Here is a 20,085-nt window from a genome sequence, read left to right as displayed (position 1 = left end):
TCTTTGAATGGGTCAGTTACAGTGGGGCAAATAAGTATTTGATACACTGCCGATTTCTCAAGTTTTCCCACTTACAAAGAATGGAGAGATCTGTAATTTTCATCGTAGGTACACCTCAACTGTGAGACAGAATATATATAAAAAAAAAAAAAAATCCAGAAAATCACATTGTATGATTTTTGAATAATTCAATTTCCATTTTATTGCATGAAATAAGTATTTGATACAATAGAAAAATAGAACTTAATATTTGGTACAGAAACCTTTGTTTACAATTACGGAGGTCAGCCGTTTCCTGTAGTTCTTGACCAGGTTTGCACACACTGCAGCAGGGAATTTGGCCCACTCCTCCATACAGGTCTTCTCCAGATCTTTCAGGTTTTGGGGCTGACGCTGGGCAACACGGAGTTTCAGCTCCTTCCATAGATTTTCTATTGGATTCAGGTCTGGAGACTGGCTAGGACCTTGAAATGCTTCTTACGGAGCCACTCCTTAGTTGTCCTTGCTGTGTGTTTGGGGTCATTGTCATGCTGGAAGACCCAGCCACGACCCATCTTCAATGCTCTTACTGAGGGAAGGAGGTTGTTGCCCAAAATCTCGCGATACATGGCCCCATCCATCCTCCCCTCAATACGGTGCAGTCGTCCTGTCCCCTTTGCAGAAAAGCACCCCCAAAGTATGATGTTTCCACCCCCATGCTTCACGTTTGGGATGGTGTTCTTGGGATTGTACTCATCCTTCTTCCTCCAAACACGGCGAGTGGAGTTTATACCAAAAACTTCTATTTTGGTCTCCTCTGACCACATGACCTTCTCCCATGCCTCCTCTGGATCATCCAGATGGTCTTTGGCAAACTTCAGACGGGCCTGGACATGTGCTGGCTTGAGCAGGGGGACTTTGCGCACGCTGAAGGATTGTAATCCATGACGGTGTAGTGTGTTACTAATGGTAACCGTTGAGACTGTGGTCCCAGCTCTCTTCAGGTCATTGACCAGGTCCTCCCGTGTAGTTCTAGGCTGATCCCTCACCTTTCTCAGGATCATTGATACTCCACGAGGTGAGATCTTGCATGGAGCCCCAGTCCGAGGGAGATTGACAGTCATCTTGAATTTCTTCCATTTTCTAATGATTGTGCCAACAGTTGTTGCCTATTGTCCTGTAGCCCATCCCAGCCTTGTGCAGATCTACAATTTTGTCCCTAGTGTCCTTAGACAGCTCTTTGGTCTTGCCCATAGTGAAGAGGTTGGAGTCTGATCGAGTGAGTGTGTGAACAGGTGTCTTTTATACAGGTAACGAGTTCAAACAGGTGCAATTAATACAGGTAATGAGTGGAAGATAGGAGGGCTTCTTAAAGACAAACTAACATGTCTGTGAGAGCCAGAATTCTTGCTGGTTGGTAGGTGATCAAATACTTATTTCATGCAATAAAATGGAAGTTAATTATTTAGAAATCATACAATGTGATTTTCTGGATTTTGTTTTTATATTACGTCTCACACAGTTGAGGTGTACCTACGATGAAAATTACAGATCTCTCCATTCTTTGTAAGTGGGAAAACTTGAAAAATCGGCAGTGTATCAAATACTTATTTGCCCCACTGTAGCTCCCTCTTACCTGTCAGAGCTCTTACAGGTGCACAAGCCTATTTTAATTGTTCAGAGGATGAGGTACAATCCTAGGGGTGATCGGGCCTTTGCAGTGGAAGCTCCAAAAAGATGGAACAGTCTTCCTTCTTACATTAAGACTTGCTCCAACTCTAAATATTTTTAAAAGACGTCTGAAGGCTAGTTTTTTTATCTTTAGCTTTTGAGACTGCAGTTTGTTGAGGCACTGGTTTTTCGTTTGTACTGTTTTTGGTGTTTCATTTGTGTTTTGATGTTTTCTTTTTATCATTTTTGTACAGCACTTTGGTCAACACCAGTGTTTTAATAGTGCTTTATAAATAAACTAAACTGAAACTGAATGCAGCATAATCGTTCTTCAAAGTTTCTGCTTTTCTGTTAAGATTACATAGCTTTGCAGTCGTTGGGGCTCCAGACATTAAAAAAAAAGAACATGCAGTCAGTCTGTGGGTTAATTCACAGATATAAAGAAAGAAGAAAAAACAGTTACTTGTTTTCTTTTTTTAACAATTTTCTTTTTTTTCTGTTTTTTGTCTGAATTAGTTGGAGACTATATTTGAGGAGGGGAAGGTCACTCCTTCACCACATTCTGACATTCAACTTCAGTGCATGGAAGACTGCAGGAGCAGAGAGTTTGAACCAGGTCAGGACGCCCCCTCACCTCCTCCAGCCAATCCAGCGCCTGCCCAGGAGGAGGGCCTGCGTTCTTCCCTGACCCTCCAGACCAGCGATCCCTCCTCAACTCCCGTGCGCCTCAGTATCTCCCACAGTTTCTCTCCACTCCTGCTGTCCCATTGTGTGTCCCTGGGCATGACCTCTGTGGCTGTGGATGTGCACTTCTACCCTTCGGCCCCCTCAGCAGCCATCCCTGCCTTTGGACCCCCAGGCCAACAGGTGAACACCAGGCTGGAGCATGAACTGAATGCACCCTCGGCTAGCCACAGTAAATAACAAGAGTGTGTGACAAATGTATAAGTCACGAGAAAGCTCTTTTTAAAATTGCTCACCTCATAGGGCAACTGGCAGTTAGGTTAAAGATGGTGCTGATGTTCTTTTTCTGTCTCTCTTTTTTTTTAAATGATTGTCATTTCCTATGATGTTGGTTTAATGACAGCATGAGCTCATATGAGCATTAGAATGGCTGTGTCTGAATTCCCGCACTTTCACCATATTTACTGTATTTGATTTATATGACTTTGCATACTTCATCCACCATACTGGAAAAAAATGTCCTGTTAAATTTGTGGTAAAAAATAGATACATTAAGCTTAAAAATACAGTGACAATGATTCTGGTATTATGGGATGTCACACAAAAGGAATGTCCTTTTATGTCTTCAACCATATGGCAGTTCACACTTCCAAAACCCATAATGTTCACATTATTTTACAGTAAAATTATATAGAATGCAATGTTAAATCATTTACAGTTTTTATCGCATATGGTACATCTTACAGTTAACCCATTAACAGGTTCCTCTTCAGGAACTCGAGCTGCGTCAACGACGCTTTGGGGAACGCCAACAGCGTAACTGGCTCTGAATACCAATCAAATCTGTCCAGAAATGGGAAGGGATGTCACGGGCGAGGTGACGTAATGACCAGCTGGTACAAAAGCACGTGCGGTGAAACCGGCATCAGCTTCTAGAATGAAGCAAGCGCTGGCAGGGATGCCGGAAGTGTGGCTCCGTGACGCAGCGTCTCGTTCCCTCGAGGAACTAGGGTTACACAAGTAACCTAAGACGTTTTTACCGTAGCACTTTTACAAATATTTTTACAGTTTGGCATTAGGCCAGGGCGATATAATAAAAAAATTTAAATTTCCATTTTGTTTTGACAAAATTTGATAATCTCAGTGTTTATGAATTAGCTTTGAAAAGTGTTATTATTATTTTCAAATCAGAGGAAATATCGTAACAGCAATATAGTATTTACCTTTATATTATTGATTCAACTTTGTCACTGTGCAGAGTACAAGTACAGAGCCAATGAAATGCAGTTAGCATCTAACCAGAAATGCAAATAACAAGGTTTATAAATAGATATAAAAAAACGTGTATATACATTGTTTTATGATATATAGTGCAAGCTATGAGGTAGATGGGGAGAGAAATCAGTGCAAATGACTGTACATCAAATCAAAATCAAATCAAATCAAATCAAATCAAATCACTTTTATTGTCACATCACCACAGCACGTGTGCCTTCGTGAGTGAAATTCTTGAGAGCGTGCTCCAGACACTGCAGAAACAATTTACATATAGACAATTTACATATAAACAATTTACATATAGACATTACCATACATACGTACAGACTTATACAGATGACAATGTGTAATATACACATACATATACTCAGTACACATAGTGTACTATTAGACAGACATACAGTTACCGATACACATTATACACAGTATGTAGTACACATTCTACGTTATATACACACAGTAATATGCGAAGATGTAGCAGATTATATATAAACCGGATGTGCAAATGTCATGGATGTGCATTGGATGGTATCCAGTGCTGGCAAAAAGATTGTTGTATTTGTGCAGTAGTGTACTGGTAGTCCAGTTTGAACTGTATTGGAATTAAAGTGCAGTGCGTGGTATATTGTAAAGTGGGAGTGTGCTGTAGGGTGTATTAGTTTTTACTGTTCATTACCCTGATAGCCTGAGGAAAAAAGCTATCCCTCAGTCGGCTAGTGCGGGATCGGATGCTGCGGAGACGTCTTCCTGAGGGCAGCAGAGAGAGCAGTCTGTGGGACGGGTGGCTGGAGTCATTGATGATCCTCCGGGCTTTCTTTATACACCGCCTGGTGTAGATGTCCTGGAGGGAGGGAAGCTCACCTCCAACAATGTGACGGGCAGTTCGCACGACCCTTTGCAGAGCTTTGCGGTTGCCAGCAGTGCTGTTTCCAAACCAGGCGGTGATGCAGCCTGTCAGGATGCTCTCCACAGTGCAGGTGTACAATGATCTGAGGATGCTGGGGCTCATTCCAAACTTCCTCAGCCGTCTCAGGAAGAAGAGGCGTTGGTGTGTCTTCTTCAGCACTGCATCTGTATGAGCGGACCATGTGAGATCCTCAGTGATGTGAACACCGAGGAATTTGAAGCTGTTTACTCGCTCCACAGGTGTCATGTCGATGGTGATGGGTGTGTGTTCTCTGCTCTGTCTCCTGAAATCCACCACCAGCTCCTTGGTCTTGTCGATGTTGAGTGAGAGGTGGTTCTCTTGACACCATTTAGTCAGGGTTCTCACCTCCTCTCTGTAGGCCGTCTCATCGTTGTCAGTGATCAGGCCTATCACCGTTGTGTCGTCAGCATATTTGACGATGACGTTGGAGCTGTGTGTTGCTGTACAGTCATGTGTGTACAGGGAGTACAGGAGTGGGCTGAGGACGCAGCCCTGAGGAGCACCAGTGTTGAGGGTCAGCGGGGATTAAGTGTTGTTGCCCATTCTGACCACCTGACATCTGCCTGTCAGGAAGTCCAGGATCCAGCTGCACAGAGATCCGTTTAGTCCCAGAGTCTGGAGCTTCTCAACCAGTGTGGCAGGCACTATGGTATTGAATGCTGAGCTGTAGTCCACAAACAGCATTCTCACATAGGTGTTCTTATTTTCCAGGTGGGAGAGAGCAGTGTGCAGGGTGAAGGCAATAGCATCGTCTGTGGAACGGTTTCTGCGATATGCAAATTGTAGGGGATCCAGTGAGTCAGGCAGCACAGAGCAGATGTAGTCTCTGATGAGTTTCTCAAAGCATTTGCTGAAGATGGGTGTCAGAGCAATGGGCCTCCAGTCATTCAAGCATGTGATTTTATTTTTCTTTGGTATGGGCACAATGGTGGATTTTTTGAAGCATGCGGGAACCACAGACAGAGAGAGGGAAAGGTTAAAAATGTCTGTGAAAACCCCGGCCAGTTGAAATGCGCATGCTCGGAGCACACGGCCTGGGATGCCATCGGGACCCACAGCCTTGCGGATGTTCACCCGTCGGAAGGATCGGGTTACATCTGCGACAGAAAAGGAAAGTGCGCTCGCCTCTTCTGCTACAGCCGCGGGAGCGCGCTCTGTGTGGGCGGTGTTGTGAGCCTCGAAACGAGCATAAAAGTGATTAAGTTCGTCCGGTACAGAGGCGGCAATGTTCACAGTAGCTGGTTTATTCCTTCTGAAATCTGTGATGTTATTGATACCCTGCCACATGCTTCTTGCGTTGTTGGTTTTGAATTGTTCTTCAACTTTGTTTTTATATTGTCGTTTGGCAGCTTTGATTGATTTCCTGAGATCGTAACTGGCTTGTTTGTGATCGTCAGAGTTTCCGGATTTCAAGGCAGATGTCCACGCTGACAAGGCTGCTCGAACATCGCTGTTAATCCACGGTTTTTGGTTGGGGTAGATGCGGATTGTTTTTGTCGGTACTACATCCTCTACACACTTCCTGATGAAACACGTTACAGTATCTGAGTACGCCTCTATGTCGTCATCAGACGCTGCCCGGAACATGTCCCAGTCCACGTGATCAAAACAGTCCTGTAGTATAGCGTCTGATTGGTCCGACCAGCATTGAATTGTCCTGAGGGCGGGTGCTTCTCGTTTCAGTTTTTGCCTATAAGCAGGCAGGAGCAGAACGGAAGTGTGATCCGATTTGCCGAAAGGTGGGCGGGGGAGCGATTTGTAGGCGTCCCGGAATGGAGAGTAGCAGTGGTCAAGTACACGATCACCACGCGTGTTGATGGTGATGTGTTGGAAGTATTTTGGAGCTATTGTTCTGAAGTTGGCTTTGTTGAAGTCCCCCGTAACAATAAACGCTGCGTCTGGGTACGCGGTTTCCTGCTCGCTTATATTCCCGTACAGTTCCTTGAGTGCCTGGTCTGTGTTGGCTTGAGGGGGAATGTAAACAGCTGTGATTATGATCGCTGTAAATTCCCTCGGTAGCCAGAATGGTCGACACAGAAGCATATGAAATTCCAGATCAGGGGAGCAGGAGGATTTAATAGAGTGTAGGTTCCTTTCATCACACCACGAGTTGTTGATAAATAAACAGACGCCCCCACCTCTGCTTTTCCCTGTGAGCTCTTTCGTTCTGTCCGAGCGGTGCACGGAGAACCCCGTAAGCTCGATGGCTGAGTCTGGAACCACTGCAGACATCCAGGTTTCTGTGAGGCAAATAATGCAGCAGTCCCTTGTTTCCCGTTGGTATGAGATGCGTGCCCGCAGTTCACAGAGTTTGTTGTCCAGTGACTGAACGTTAGCCAGCAAAATAGTTGGGAGAGGAGGTCGGAGGGGACGGCGTCTGAGTCTGACAAGGACGCCGGCTCTCTTCCCCCTTTTCCGGCGGCGTTTCCTCGGTCGCGATCGTGCGGCCCAGACAAAGGGCTCTGATGCGGTGTCTGTAAACAAGGCGCCGGCGTTCAGGAACTCAAAGTCCGGTTTGCGTTGCGCGACGAAGGAACCAATGTTTAAAAGCGTGTGTCTATCGTAGACAGTTATACTGACAACATCTAACACGTGAAACAACAGAATAACAAATAAAACATAAGAAACATAAGAAAAACTGCAGAGTTTTCTTGGAGCTCGCAACACGGCTGCCATGCTCGGCGCCATCTTGGATATTTCTTTTCTAACCTAAATCTACATACGATTTAGGTTGCAAGGAAATATAAACAGAAGGTGCATTATAAAGAGAGGTATAAGTAGCATATGTATGGCCAATGACCTTCATGGCATCCGGAGGTAGAAATGTGCAAGGGAATGTGCAAATATCAGAAATGTGCAAAATAGCAGGAAATAAAAGAACATTGTGAGTGAGGAGTGCAGACAGGTTGTTGAACAGTGCAGTTTTTTTTTTTTTTTTTTTAAACCATTAGGTGGTCCATCTTGGGTGTAGTGTTCAGCACCTGAGATTGGAGTTCAGTAGGCTGACAGCTGAGGGAAAGAATATATTTTTACTAAGACATTTTAATATGTGAAAAATGTCATGCATTAATTTGCATGTTCTGATACCAGCCACGAAAACTTAAATTTTGTGGAGCTTTTGTGGTCTGTGATATACAGTGGGTACGGAAAGTATTCAGACCCCCTTAAATTTTTCACTCTGTTATATTGCAGCCATTTGCTAAAATCATTCAAGTTCATTTTTTTTCCTCATTAATGTACACCCAGCACCCCATATTGACAGAAAAACACAGAATTGTTGACATTTTTGCAGATTTATTAAAAAAGAAAAACTGAAATATCACATGGTCCTAAGTATTCAGACCCTTTGCTCAGTATTTAGTAGAAGCACCCTTTTGATCTAATACAGCCATGAGTCTTTTTGGGAAAGATGCAACAAGTTTTTCACACCTGGATTTGGGGATCCTCTGCCATTCCTCCTTGCAGATCCTCTCCAGTTCTGTCAGGTTGGATGGTACACATTGGTGGACAGCCATTTTTAGGTCTCTCCAGAGATGCTCAATTGGGTTTAAGTCAGGGCTCTGGCTGGGCCATTCAAGAACAGTCACGGAGTTGTTGTGAAGCCACTCCTTCGTTATTTTAGCTGTGTGCTTAGGGTCATTGTCTTGTTGGAAGGTAAACCTTCGGCCCAGTCTGAGGTCCTGAGCACTCTGGAGAAGGTTTTCGTCCAGGATATCCCTGTACTTGGCCGCATTCATCTTTCCCTCGATTGCAACCAGTCGTCCTGTCCCTGCAGCTGAAAAACACCCCCACAGCATGATGCTGCCACCACCATGCTTCACTGTTGGGACTGTATTGGACACGTGATGAGCAGTGCCTGGTTTTCTCCACACATACCTCTTAGAATTAAGGCCAAAATGTTCTATCTTGGTCTCATCAAACCAGATAATCTTCAGGTGTTTTTTAGCAAACTCCATGCGGGCTTTCATGTGTCTTGCACTGAGGAGAGGCTTCCGTCGGGCCACTCTGCCATAAAGCCCCGACTGGTGGAGGGCTGCAGTGATGGTTGACTTTCTACAACTTTCTCCCATCTCCCGACTGCATATCTGGAGCTCAGCCACAGTGATCTTTGGGTTCTTCTTTACCTCTCTCACCAAGGCTCTTCTCCCCCGATTGCTCAGTTTGGCCGGACGGCCAGCTTTAGGAAGGGTTCTGGTCGTCCCAAACGTCATCCATTTAAGGATTATGGAGGCCACTGTGCTCTTAGGAACCTTAAGTGCAGCAGAATTTTTTTTGTAACCTTGGCCAGATCTGTGCCTTGCCACAATTCTGTCTCTGAGCTCTTCAGGCAGTTCCTTTGACCTCATGATTCTCATTTGCTCTGACATGCACTGTGAGCTGTAAGGTCTTATATAGACAGGTGTGTGGCTTTCCTAATTAGATTAGATTAGATTAGATTCAACTTTATTGTCATTTATGCAGAGTACAAGTACAGAGCTAATGAAATGCAGTTAGCATCTAACCAGAAGTGCAAGAATATAGTGTTTTATATACATATAAGTGCAGAGTAAATGAAGATATGATTTACAGAATGTACAGTGGAATTGCTATATACAGTATTGAGCAGAGTATATACAGAATATAAATAGGAATGCAATGTAGGGATTGTATGTACATTATGAACAGAGCAATGTAGGATTATATACATTATGAACAGCAGAAACGTGAGAACAGTGGTAATAAATAAATACAGCTGGATGAGTGTGCAAAATATTGATAGAACAATGTATTCTATGCAAAATAGCAGTAGTGCAATATTTTATAGAAATAGTTTACTGTGCTTTGTATAGTAACAACTTTATACAGTTTATAGTGTAATAACTTTGACAATGTGCAGTCTGTGCAAAATATGAGTAGTGCAAATGCATGTGTGTAAAGTACTGTGACCAGTGCAGTAATAATAAGCAGGTGCAGGAGTTAGATTAGTGGTGTGGCGTTCAGAAGTGTCACAGCCTCGGGGAAGAAGCTCTTCCTGAGCCTACTAGTGCGAGAGCGTAGGCACCTGTAACGCCTGCCGGATGGAAGGAGGGTGAAAAGTCCATGGTTAGGGTGAGAGGCATCCTTGATGATGTTTCTTGCCCTGCCCAGACAGCGCTTATAATAAATGTTCTCAATGGAAGTTAACTGGGTGCCGGTGATCCGTTGAGCAGTTTTCACCACCCGCTGGAATGCTTTGCGGTCAGATGCGGAGCAATTGCTGTACCATACTGAGATGCAGTTCGTGAGTATGCTCTCAATGGTACAGCGGTAGAATTCCACAAGGATCCTGGGATTCAGGTGAACTTTCTTAAGGCTCCTTAAGAAGTAAAGGCGCTGCTGTGCCTTTGTGACCAGAGTGGAGGTGTTATGGGACCAGGTGAGGTCATCAGAGATGTGGATGCCAAGGAACTTGAAACTCGACACACGCTCCACTACAGCTCCGTTGATGTAGATGGGTGTGTGTGCATGACTCCTAGTCCGCCTGAAGTCCACAATGATCTCCTTTGTCTTCTGGGTGTTTAGCTGTAGATTGTTGGTGGCACACCACACAGCCAGGTGCTGCACCTCATCCCTGTAGGCTGATTCATCGTCATCCTTGATCAGACCTACCACCGTGGTGTCATCTGCAAATTTAATTATGGTGTTGGAGCCATAAACAGGAACACAGTCATGGGTGAAGAGGGAGTACAGGAGAGGGCTCAGTACGCAGCCCTGTGGCACGCCGGTGTTCAGGGTGATGATGGAGGAGGAGAGGTTATCTAACTTAACGGACTGAGGTCTGTTAGTCAGAAAATCTAGAATCCAATTGCAGATGGGTGTGCTGATTCCAAGCTGGCTGAGCTTGGAGATCAGCTTGGAGGGGATTACTGTATTAAATGCAGAACTGAAGTCTATGAACAGCATTCTCACATGTGTGTTTTGACTGTCCAGGTGGGTGAGGGCAGAGTGAAGTGCTGTTGAGATGGTGTCCTCTGTTGACCTATTGTGGCGATAGGCAAATTGGATTTTAAGTGGGATGCAACCAGTTTCTCAAAACACTTGGCAATGATGGGGGTGAGTGCAACAGGACGGAAGTCGTTAGGGACCGAGGCAGTGGAATGTTTCGGTACTGGTACGATGGTGGAGGTTTTGAAGATAGTGGGGACAGTTGTTTGGGCCAGGGACAGATTGAAAATGTCCGTGAAGACCCCAGCTAGCTGCTTCGCACAGGCTTTAAGCACACGACCAGGTATTCCGTCAGGGCCAGCTGCCTTCCGTGCATTCACCTTACGCAGAGTGGAGTAGACATCTGATGTGGAGAGTGTGAGAGGCAGTTCACTGGGTTGATGCTCAGCTTTGAGTGAGATCTCCTTATTATTTTGATCAAAACGAGCATAAAAGTGATTGAGCTCGTCTGGGAGGGAGGCAGAGCTGGAGGGGGGCACAGAGTTAGGTGGTTTGTAATCTGTGATAGATTGTATGCCTTGCCACATACGCCGGGGGTCTGAAGAATTGAAGTGTTCTTCAATCTTCTGTTTGTGTGTGAGTTTGGCCTGGCAGATACCCTTCCTCAGGTTGGCTCTGGCTGAGCTGTAGGCCTCCTGGTCTCCGGACCTGAAGGCTGCATCTCTTGCTTTGAGCAGGAGGCGAACCTCTCTGTTCATCCAGGGCTTCTGATTGGGGAAAATTTTTATTTTTTTGTGTGTGGTCACTCTGCTCACACAGCTGTTGATGTGCTCCATGACAGAGTTGGTATAAATGTCAATGTTAATCTGAGAGTTTGTGGTGGCCTGGACAGCAAACTCACTCCAGTCTGTGTGCTGGAATTGATGTTGAAGAGTGGAGTCAGCACCTTCCAGCCAGATTTTAGCAGTCCTTATTGTAGGTTCAAGTCCAGTCAGTATAATCAAACACAGCTGGACTCAAATGAAGGTGTAGAACCATCTCAAAGGGTCACAGCAAAGGGTCTGAATACTTAGGACCATGTGATATTTCAGTTTTTCTTTTTTAATAAATCTGCAAAAATGTCAACAATTCTGTGTTTTTCTGTCAATATGGGGTGCTGGGTGTACATTAATGAGGAAAAAAAATGAACTTAAATAATTTTAGCAAATGGCTGCAATATAACATAGAGTGAAAAATTTAAGGGGGTCTGAATACTTTCCGTACCCACTGTATATATAGTGAAAAAAAGTGAAGTGACGTGGTGTCTCATACTAGGAATTTGTGCTCTGCATTTAACCCATCCAAGTGCACACACACAGTTAGTGAACACATTTATATGTACTCCACATACAATTTTTTTATATTGCACAAAAGGCAAGTACACATATTCAGATGCAGGGGACGATTGCAGGAAACATATATCATTCATAAGGTTTATACACATTGTCTTTCCTCTAATGCCAAGGACTTTATAATACTGTAAGTATTTAAGAGGAATTAAATATATACATTAATGTATTTATGAAAATGAGATAGTATTCAGTATTTTTTTAAACAGTTCAAATAAGAAATGACAAACCTAGCCACAGCATTATGTAAAATATTGTTGGAAAATGTCTCTACAGTAATGGAGAGTAAATGCAAAGGTTTAATAGAAGTTAAAGTTGTAAAAAGGTTTTATTTGTGCAACAACTCGACTGTTACTTCTGCTTGTACCAAAGGTTAAACCACCTTACCATTAGCTATTTCTGTGACTTGTATCGTTAAACATTAATCTTAAAATGTTGGGAGTATTGTACTTAATGGGCAACCAACTGTTGTATCTTGCTTTTACTTAGTTTTATTAAATGGTAACTTTTACTTCTAAGTCTAGTGTTGAAGTCATGTTTTAAAAGCTGAGACATAAGTACCATTTACATAATTTTATTCAGAACAGGTCATGACGTGATAGATTAATTACTTCATGTGAATTGTTATTGTTTTTATTAATGGCCACAAACTGATGTTTTTTTGTTAAGATTGCTGGAAATGGTAAAGAGACATTTAAACATTTTGTTGTAAAATTTGCAGTATTATTTTAATTTTAAAACCTCTTTTGTAAATGATCAGACATACAGGTAAATTTCTTTTTGACATCATACTGCAAAAAAATCTCAGTAATGGTGCTACAAATGACTATATTTTGCTTGGAAAATATACAGGAATATTATGAGTTTACATTCATGTCAAAGATTATAAATGAATACAACAGTGAACACTCTGTAAAAAACAAACAAACAAACAAACAAAAAACCCACTGGCCATCACAGATCCACAGTTCAAGGAAAAATACTTATTTCAAGTTGAACAGTGCATTGGAATTGACTTGGAATAGACTATGAGGCAGCAAATACAATTCATTTTTTCAGCATAAACATAAAATGGACGGAATACTTTTTTCCCCTTTTCTTTTCTTTTTTTTTTGACTATGAATTAAAGCTAAATATTTATTTGGCCTGTGGTGGACAGGTCATATGTCCACTCAATAGGATAGACTACAACTACTCTACATAGGACAAGCGGGTTGACAAATGGATGGTTGTTTGGCAGTAAACAGTAAACAAAGTAAAAAAAATGCTTCTATAAGACTGAATCAACCTGATGATTTAAGGTTACACTATTTTTAAGGCTTAGATCAAGTAAGTAACAAGGCAGCAAATGCTCATATTCACTGTCTAAAGTGAATTGTCAAGAATACTGATAACTCAGGGGTCACCAAGTTCAGTCCTGGAGGGCTGGTGTCCTGCAGAGTTTAGCTCCAACCGTAATCAAACACACCTGAAGCAGCTAATCAAGGTCTTACTAGGTATAATTCAAACTTCCAGGCAGGTGTGTTGAGGCAAGTTGGAGCTAAACTCTGCAGGACACAAGCCCTCCAGGATCAAGTTTGATGACCCCTGCTCTAACTGATCCTTTGTTAAGCTCCACCCCCTTTAGTTATGAGATTACCATAAACAGCATGATTTTCAGTAAAATATGCTGTTAAAGCAGCTGGGAATATATTGTGGGATTGTATTATAAAAGAACAAAAGCTGGCAGATGGCAACAGTTGCTCAAGTAATGTTTTTATGGCAGGGATTAGCAAAGGGTCAATTAAATCCATAAAATGCTCATGTATTTTATAGTAAACATTCTTTCATAATCCAAAACATTTGAATGATATTATATTTTATTACCTTGTTACAAATAACAACTCTAATACTTGTCATTACTGATTCAGTTCTGATTTACACGATAATTCATTGTCATTTACATCTGTAATTATTTTTTGATCAGTGATATAAAACAAATTCCAGAAGTACTTTGTGCTAAAGTTCACCGTGAGATGTCCTCTGTTGTTTATAATCTGGTGGAGGAGTATGGAAAGACACATATGGACACCATTTTGTATTGAGGCAAACCAGTTTCTTCAAAGTAGCAGAGTTTACTATATCAAAACCTGTCTTCCCCCCAAATGTACTGGGCTTCCAGTACTCAGGGGAGCAAATAGGATTTCCCATGAGGCCTTTTAGGGAAAAAGGGGCCCCCATTTCCACCATGCTTTCACCAAATATCGCACTAGATCGTGTCTTCTCTAGCAAAAGAGCTGGGTAGAACTCCAGAGCATCAATATCACCATACAGTTCCTCTAGTTCTTTAGCCATCTCTTCTTCTCCTGTAAAACATAAATACATTAATATTTGGTCAGGTAGGTAGTTCATGTGTTGTGTGATAACCACCCACTCATAATGTTTAAACATTAAAAGGAATAGTTCACTCAAAAATGAAAATTAGCTGAAAATGTATTTACCCTCAGGCCATCCAAGATAGAGTAGATGAGTTTGTTTCTTCATCAGAACAGATTTGGAGAAATTTTGCATTACATCCCTTGCTCACAATGGATCATCTGCAGTGAATGGGTGCCGTCAGAATTAGGCCCCGTTTACACTAGTGCGTTTTAGTTTTAAAACGGTGTTTTAGAATGAAAACGATCAACGTTTACACTGGCGTTTCCGCTGCATTTCTGAATCTCCGTTTACACTACACAACCGAAAACGCATGTCACATGACCATTCATGCAGGTACAATCATAGATATGTATAGGTAGATTCCCTATTATTTAGATGGAGGACTCGTCTGCGTGCTTGGAGCGGTCGAATGGGGAATCTACCCATACATATCTATGGGTACGATAATGAGCATGATGTTATTGTTTACACGGTCGTCAAGGATACTCAGAGAGAATGTGGGCAGCCATGCCATCGTTTTCAAAAGTCTCTGTTTTGGTCCGTTTACACTGAAACGCAACCCCGGAGTTTTCAAACTAAAACGGGGTCTGCAACGTTTTCAAAAGTCTCAGTTTTCGACCTTGAAAACACCCCTGTTGAAAACACAACAGTAGTGTAAACGATAGGCGTATCCGTAGCAAAAGTTATGCATTTTAAAACGAAATTGCACTAGTGTAAACGGGGCCTTAGATTCCAAACAACTGATAAAAACATCACAGTAATCCACAAATAACCTACTTAACTTCAGTCTATCAATTAATTTCTTGTGAAATGAAAAGCTGTGTGTTTGTAAGAAAAAATCCATCCATGGGGAGTTTTAACTTTAAACCATCACTTCTGGCCAAAAGACCACTCCGTGATCCGTACATAATAATACCAGAGAAAAAGTTCACTCCCTGTTTTCCTCTCACATCTAAATCTGCCAAAATATTTGTTTAGAATGGTTTTGGACTGTTTTCACTTATAAACAGTGCTGTTTTTGCACGAATCATTCGTGATCCAGCTTCATCTACAGAAGAAGTGAGCATAAGGTTTTTTTTTTTTTTAAAGAATCTTTGCAAATCGCCTTTTCTAATAATGTGCTAGTTAGCCAGTTTCGCCGCTGAAGTTTACAGTCTGCTCGTCACTCCACGGGGAGGGGCGGGGTCAGCAGAGCTCATTAGCATTTAAAGCAACATGGACTAGAATGGCTTGCTGAAAACAGCTGATATTGACAGGGTAAAAAAGGTGTTTTTAACACTACCGTTGAGAAATTTTAACCAAAGTATGTTATATACTTTTCATTAAGACCCTAAAGAATCCTATAAACTTGTGGAAAATGGGCATCCGATGATCCATTTAATGGCATTTTCACTGGAGAAGGCAGTATTATGGACAGATGACTTGCATTTTCGATAGAAGCAATGGTATTAAGTTAAAAACATCTTGATGGATTCATTTATGACAAATATATAGCCTTTCACTTCACAAGATGTTAATTGATAGACTTGAGTCGTGTGGATTACTTGTGATGTTTTATTTGCTCTTTGGACTCTAATTTGACGCCACCTATTCACTGCAGAGGATCCATTGGTGAGCAAGTGATATAATGCTTAATTTATCAAAAATCTGTTGAAATAAAGAAGCAAAATCTACATCTTTGATGGCTAGAGTAATTTAAGCAAAATTTCATTTTTGTTATAATCCAAGAATTAAAACTTGACCCTCAATGTTCTCATTTCTCTCATTACACCATTTAAAATAACGATAAGAAGACAAGAAGCTCTTTAAAGGCATCAATAATAATGATTTGTCTTCCCTTATGATTTTAATTTGAAAATGAAGCTTTAAAATTGGTAGAACTATCATACCTGTCAATTCTGAGAATGACGTGTAGGGTTTCAGATTGAATCTCTTGCGATATTCATTAAAGGGCCGGAGTCGAAGCTCCCTTGATTCAACGATGACCCCCTCAGCTACTTTGAGCACCACTGGGTGAATATTATGACCACCTCCAATCTGTCACAACACAAAGAGATTTATGATTAAAAATACAAAAGAAGCCCTCTTTAACTTTAATTACAAAAAAAAATAACATTTCAGCAGTGAAATTATACTTTGATCTATTAAAAATAAGGCCAACATGAGTTCAGGTTTTACAGAGTTTTGTTGATATTCTGCAGGCACATATTTGCTGTGATCCTACTCATAAGCCTGATTATGTTACGAAGGAAAAGGGCTTACTGATTTTCTAAAATAAATCATCTTGTCATATCGGTTTCTCAGCAACATATCAATCAGATGAAACCTCACACTTTAACTGTAAACACTGCAAATATTTCTGCTTAAACCTGCTCAGTTAATCTCTAGTCCACATAAAGGGATATTCCACCCCAAAATGAAAATTCTCTCATCATTTCCTCACTCTCTTGCTATCCCAGATGTGTAAGGCTTTCTTTCTTTTGTGAACGCAAACTGAGATTTTTATCATTTTTGGGTGGAATGTTCCTTTAGGATCTTGAGAACTCTTCCATGTTCTCCTGTGATAAAACACTCACAGACATGTTTCAGTAGATGAGTGTGGTAAACTCATTGGAAATGACAAAAACAGACTAAGACTTAAGAACCTAGAATATACTAACTTCCTTAAGGAAATGTAGCCCAGACACAGCCCAAGGGTCATTGCACCTCATTATGAAAGAGGGTTTCTTTGTTTCTCCTTTGGAACAGATGTTTAAATCCCCCCCTCCCCCCTCGGCCCTCATGGAGCCATTACCTGTCCTGCGGGTTGGGTTGAGAAGGCCTCAACCAGTTTTTCCACCCCGTAGTGGGTGAGGATAGAGGTGTTGAAAATGAACTGAGGGTAGTGAATGTCTTGGCCATCGATTTGGAAGCTGTCAGGCATGAGCGGGTGCCAGTGGTAAAGCTGATTGAACTCCACAGAAATGCGGTTCTGGTACTGGAACTGTGAGGTGAACAGCAGCGTGGGATCAAAGTGGAGCTTCAGCCGGTAACCACTCAGATGCTGCACATAGTCCTCGATCACAATACGAATGGTCTCACCTTGAGTTAATGGAGTCAAAATTTTACAATTAAATTTTTTTTTTAATTAGTAAATGCAAACATGTAAATAGTGTTGCACATTGGAGAACTGTAAGCACTTTTGTAAAACTTAACGATATTCTGCGTTTGAAAAAAAGATCACATAACAGATTTGTAATTTAATAATATAATATAATATAATATAATAAAAAATTAAATACACATAATATTCATAAAGAACAAGGCACCAGGCTTGAAGAAAATTCAGGATTTAGGAATTGGCTCTTTTTCAATTAATGAGTTTTACAATAATTTCTATGTAATGTTTTTACTAATATATATTTAAATGTAATCAATCATTTTTTTATAATAATACATAATTATATTTTTATTTTATTATATGATCTTACATTTGTATTTTAGTATAATTTTATATCATTTCATATAATGTAAACTAATAATAATAATTGTATTTTTATAGAAATTATAGACATAATATTAAATAAAAAAAAACAACACTTTTTTGTACGTGTAATTCTTATTCCTAATCCAAATTTTAATAACAGCAGTTCTGCATCCTATTCATTTCAATTCAAATTTAGGATCTGGAACTGGAATTTAACTTGCATACTTATAATTTAAATAAGTACATTATTTTCAATGTAATACTGTATATATTTAATGTCTCAACAAAGTTATTGTAATATGGCCATTTTTATATTATTTTATTGTAAGAGTCATATATTATATCAACTAAAGATTCCCAAGCAAAATAAAAGCCATAGGTTTTGAGGAAATCTTTACCTATAATAATTAGCCTGGTGGTCTGAAACAGCTGCTCATCCCCCCAGGTAGGATGTTCTTGTTTCAGGATATCACACACACGGTTGTGCTCACGTAGCCACAAGGTGGCATACATACTGAGACCCGGCAGCAGGCCAAACACTTCTTGCCCAATGGCCAACTGCTGCTCCGGTGGGACAAACGGCGGGTAACTCATTTTGACCGGTGCATCTAGCACTGTGGGGGGGTACATCTCACCATTGACCACCTACATCAGAGTCAAACAGAAAAAAAATATTGTAAAATGCTGTATTGTATTCTCTTATGTCTTTGTACCAGTGGCTTAGCCATGAGGGGGCCTGGGGGGGCCTAGGCCCACTCATTTACATGTCCGGCCCCCTCAGATTTCTGATTGCTTAAAAAAAACTTTTAAGACTTTATCACACTTCCGCTTTCGAAAAGCTGAAGATTCGAACAGTAGCGCGGAGCCGTTCACATGTCGCACCTAAAAACGTGTGGACAACGCTAGGCGCGTCGCTTTCTCCTCCTTTCAAAGCGTTCTGTAGCTCTTTATCTCGATGCGGTGCAGATGCGCCTGGAAAAAATGAGTGCGCCTGCCGCGCGTGTACATTTGAAACAACGGACTTGAGCTTGCAAAAGACGCAATATGTGAACGTGCACATAGCACGGCATTGTTGTGGATTATTTATGTAGAATTCAGCACAGATAGTCTTCTAAAGACACCAATCTCAGTTTACAACAATTAACTTGTCTTGTGAAACCAAGGAATATGTTGTCAAGATATCCTGATGTGTATTTCGTAACTACTGTCACGGTTCATAGAGGCAGGGAGAACGCAGGAGTATCAACTTCACTATAGGAATTACTTAAATAATAATAACGCAGGGTACAAAACAAAGAACTAAGGATCAGACAGGAACTAATATACATAGGATAATCAACCAAACAGATGCATGGAATAATGAATTCAACTCAACAAGAACAGGAAAATAACCATATAAGGAAACTCAGGAAGGACAGGGGTAAAACAAGGAAAAACAACTCCCAATTCCTGACATAATCCCCCCTCCCGGAAGGCGGCGCCCTGGAGGCTGGTCTAGGATGGAGACACGGGAGGCGGAGCAGGGAGCTCGGGCGACCATGGCGGGTCCGGGGACTCGGGAGACGGATCCACTGTGGCCCTAGCTGGCTTGACCACGGGCATATGCCCCCCCTCCCAAAATTTTCTTGGGGAAAACTATGAAGTCTGGGGGACGCTTTGGAGGAGCAGCACTTGAGGGCGCTCTGGAGGAGCGGGCCCTGGAGGAGCGGGCACTGGAGGAACGGGCACTGGAGGAACGGGCACTGGAGGAACGGGCCCTGGAGTGAGGATGGGCGCTGAGAACTCCGGGGGTAGCGCTGTATCCAGGAGCTCTGGGGCAGGAGCCGGCGGGCTTGACAGCGGAGAGGCCGGCGGGCTTGAGGGAGCTGCGGACGGCGGCGGGCATGACTTCGGAGCCACGGATGGTGGCAGGCATGACTTCGGAGCCACGGACGGCGGCGGCTTTGAGTGCTGAGCGGTCGGCTGTCCTGGGCTGAAGATTACGGTGGAGCTCAGGAGATCATGGGGATACCTCAGTTTGGGCAGGTGGTCGGAGCCGTTGGTGAGGTATGTGGGGGTTCCTGGCGTGAGGTGAGCTGGGGAGACACAGCTTGTTCCAGAGGAGGCTGTACGAGGAGACTTAATTTATATTGAATTCTTCCACATCGAAGTCAGAAATGTTTAAATAAAGGATAAGATTTATCGCTCAATCAGGGGAAAATACCACGTGGGGAGATCGCAGCAGATGGTATCATCGTCCAGCCCCAGCTGGAAACACGCACCAAGTGAAGAGTCGTGCCAGCTCACGTTGTTGGAAAGCGCAAGGAATTCCTCCACATATCCTTCCAACCTCCGACCGCCCTGCCGCAAATCCCACAGTGCGTCCTCAG

At 42.2% G+C, this 20,085-nt stretch overlaps 2 protein-coding genes across 4 annotated transcripts in view; both read right to left on the bottom strand.

The window, feature by feature from the left end:
* The window catches only part of LOC306870239 (mucosa-associated lymphoid tissue lymphoma translocation protein 1-like), a 1,002,100-nt gene that overhangs the window by 714,124 nt on the left and 267,891 nt on the right, over window positions 1-20,085 (bottom strand). The window lies entirely within an intron of this gene.
* Window positions 12,393-20,085, bottom strand: part of ptgs1 (prostaglandin-endoperoxide synthase 1) — a 45,263-nt gene continuing 37,570 nt past the window's right edge. Inside the window, exons 8-12 of one of the 2 annotated variants that reach the window (XR_013784237.1) lie at window positions 18,115-18,361; window positions 17,045-17,331; window positions 16,140-16,287; window positions 13,391-14,177; window positions 12,541-13,265 (exon numbers count right to left, since the gene is read on the bottom strand). Coding sequence is in view for 1 of the 2 variants with exons in the window: in XM_079417398.1 (XP_079273524.1) it covers window positions 13,831-14,177; window positions 16,140-16,287; window positions 17,045-17,331; window positions 18,115-18,361 (1,029 nt within the window). In the remaining variant the exon portion in view is untranslated. Of the gene's footprint in view, window positions 14,178-16,139; window positions 16,288-17,044; window positions 17,332-18,114; window positions 18,362-20,085 lie in introns of both variants that reach the window. The other variant, XM_079417398.1, reaches the window with a different exon arrangement.

This window comes from Barbus barbus (assembly GCF_936440315.1).
Source record: "Barbus barbus genome assembly, chromosome: 5".
Classification (NCBI taxonomy): Eukaryota; Metazoa; Chordata; class Actinopteri; order Cypriniformes; family Cyprinidae; genus Barbus; species Barbus barbus.
Note: the sequence above shows the minus strand (reverse complement) of the source record. Positions and strands in the feature narration are given on the sequence as shown.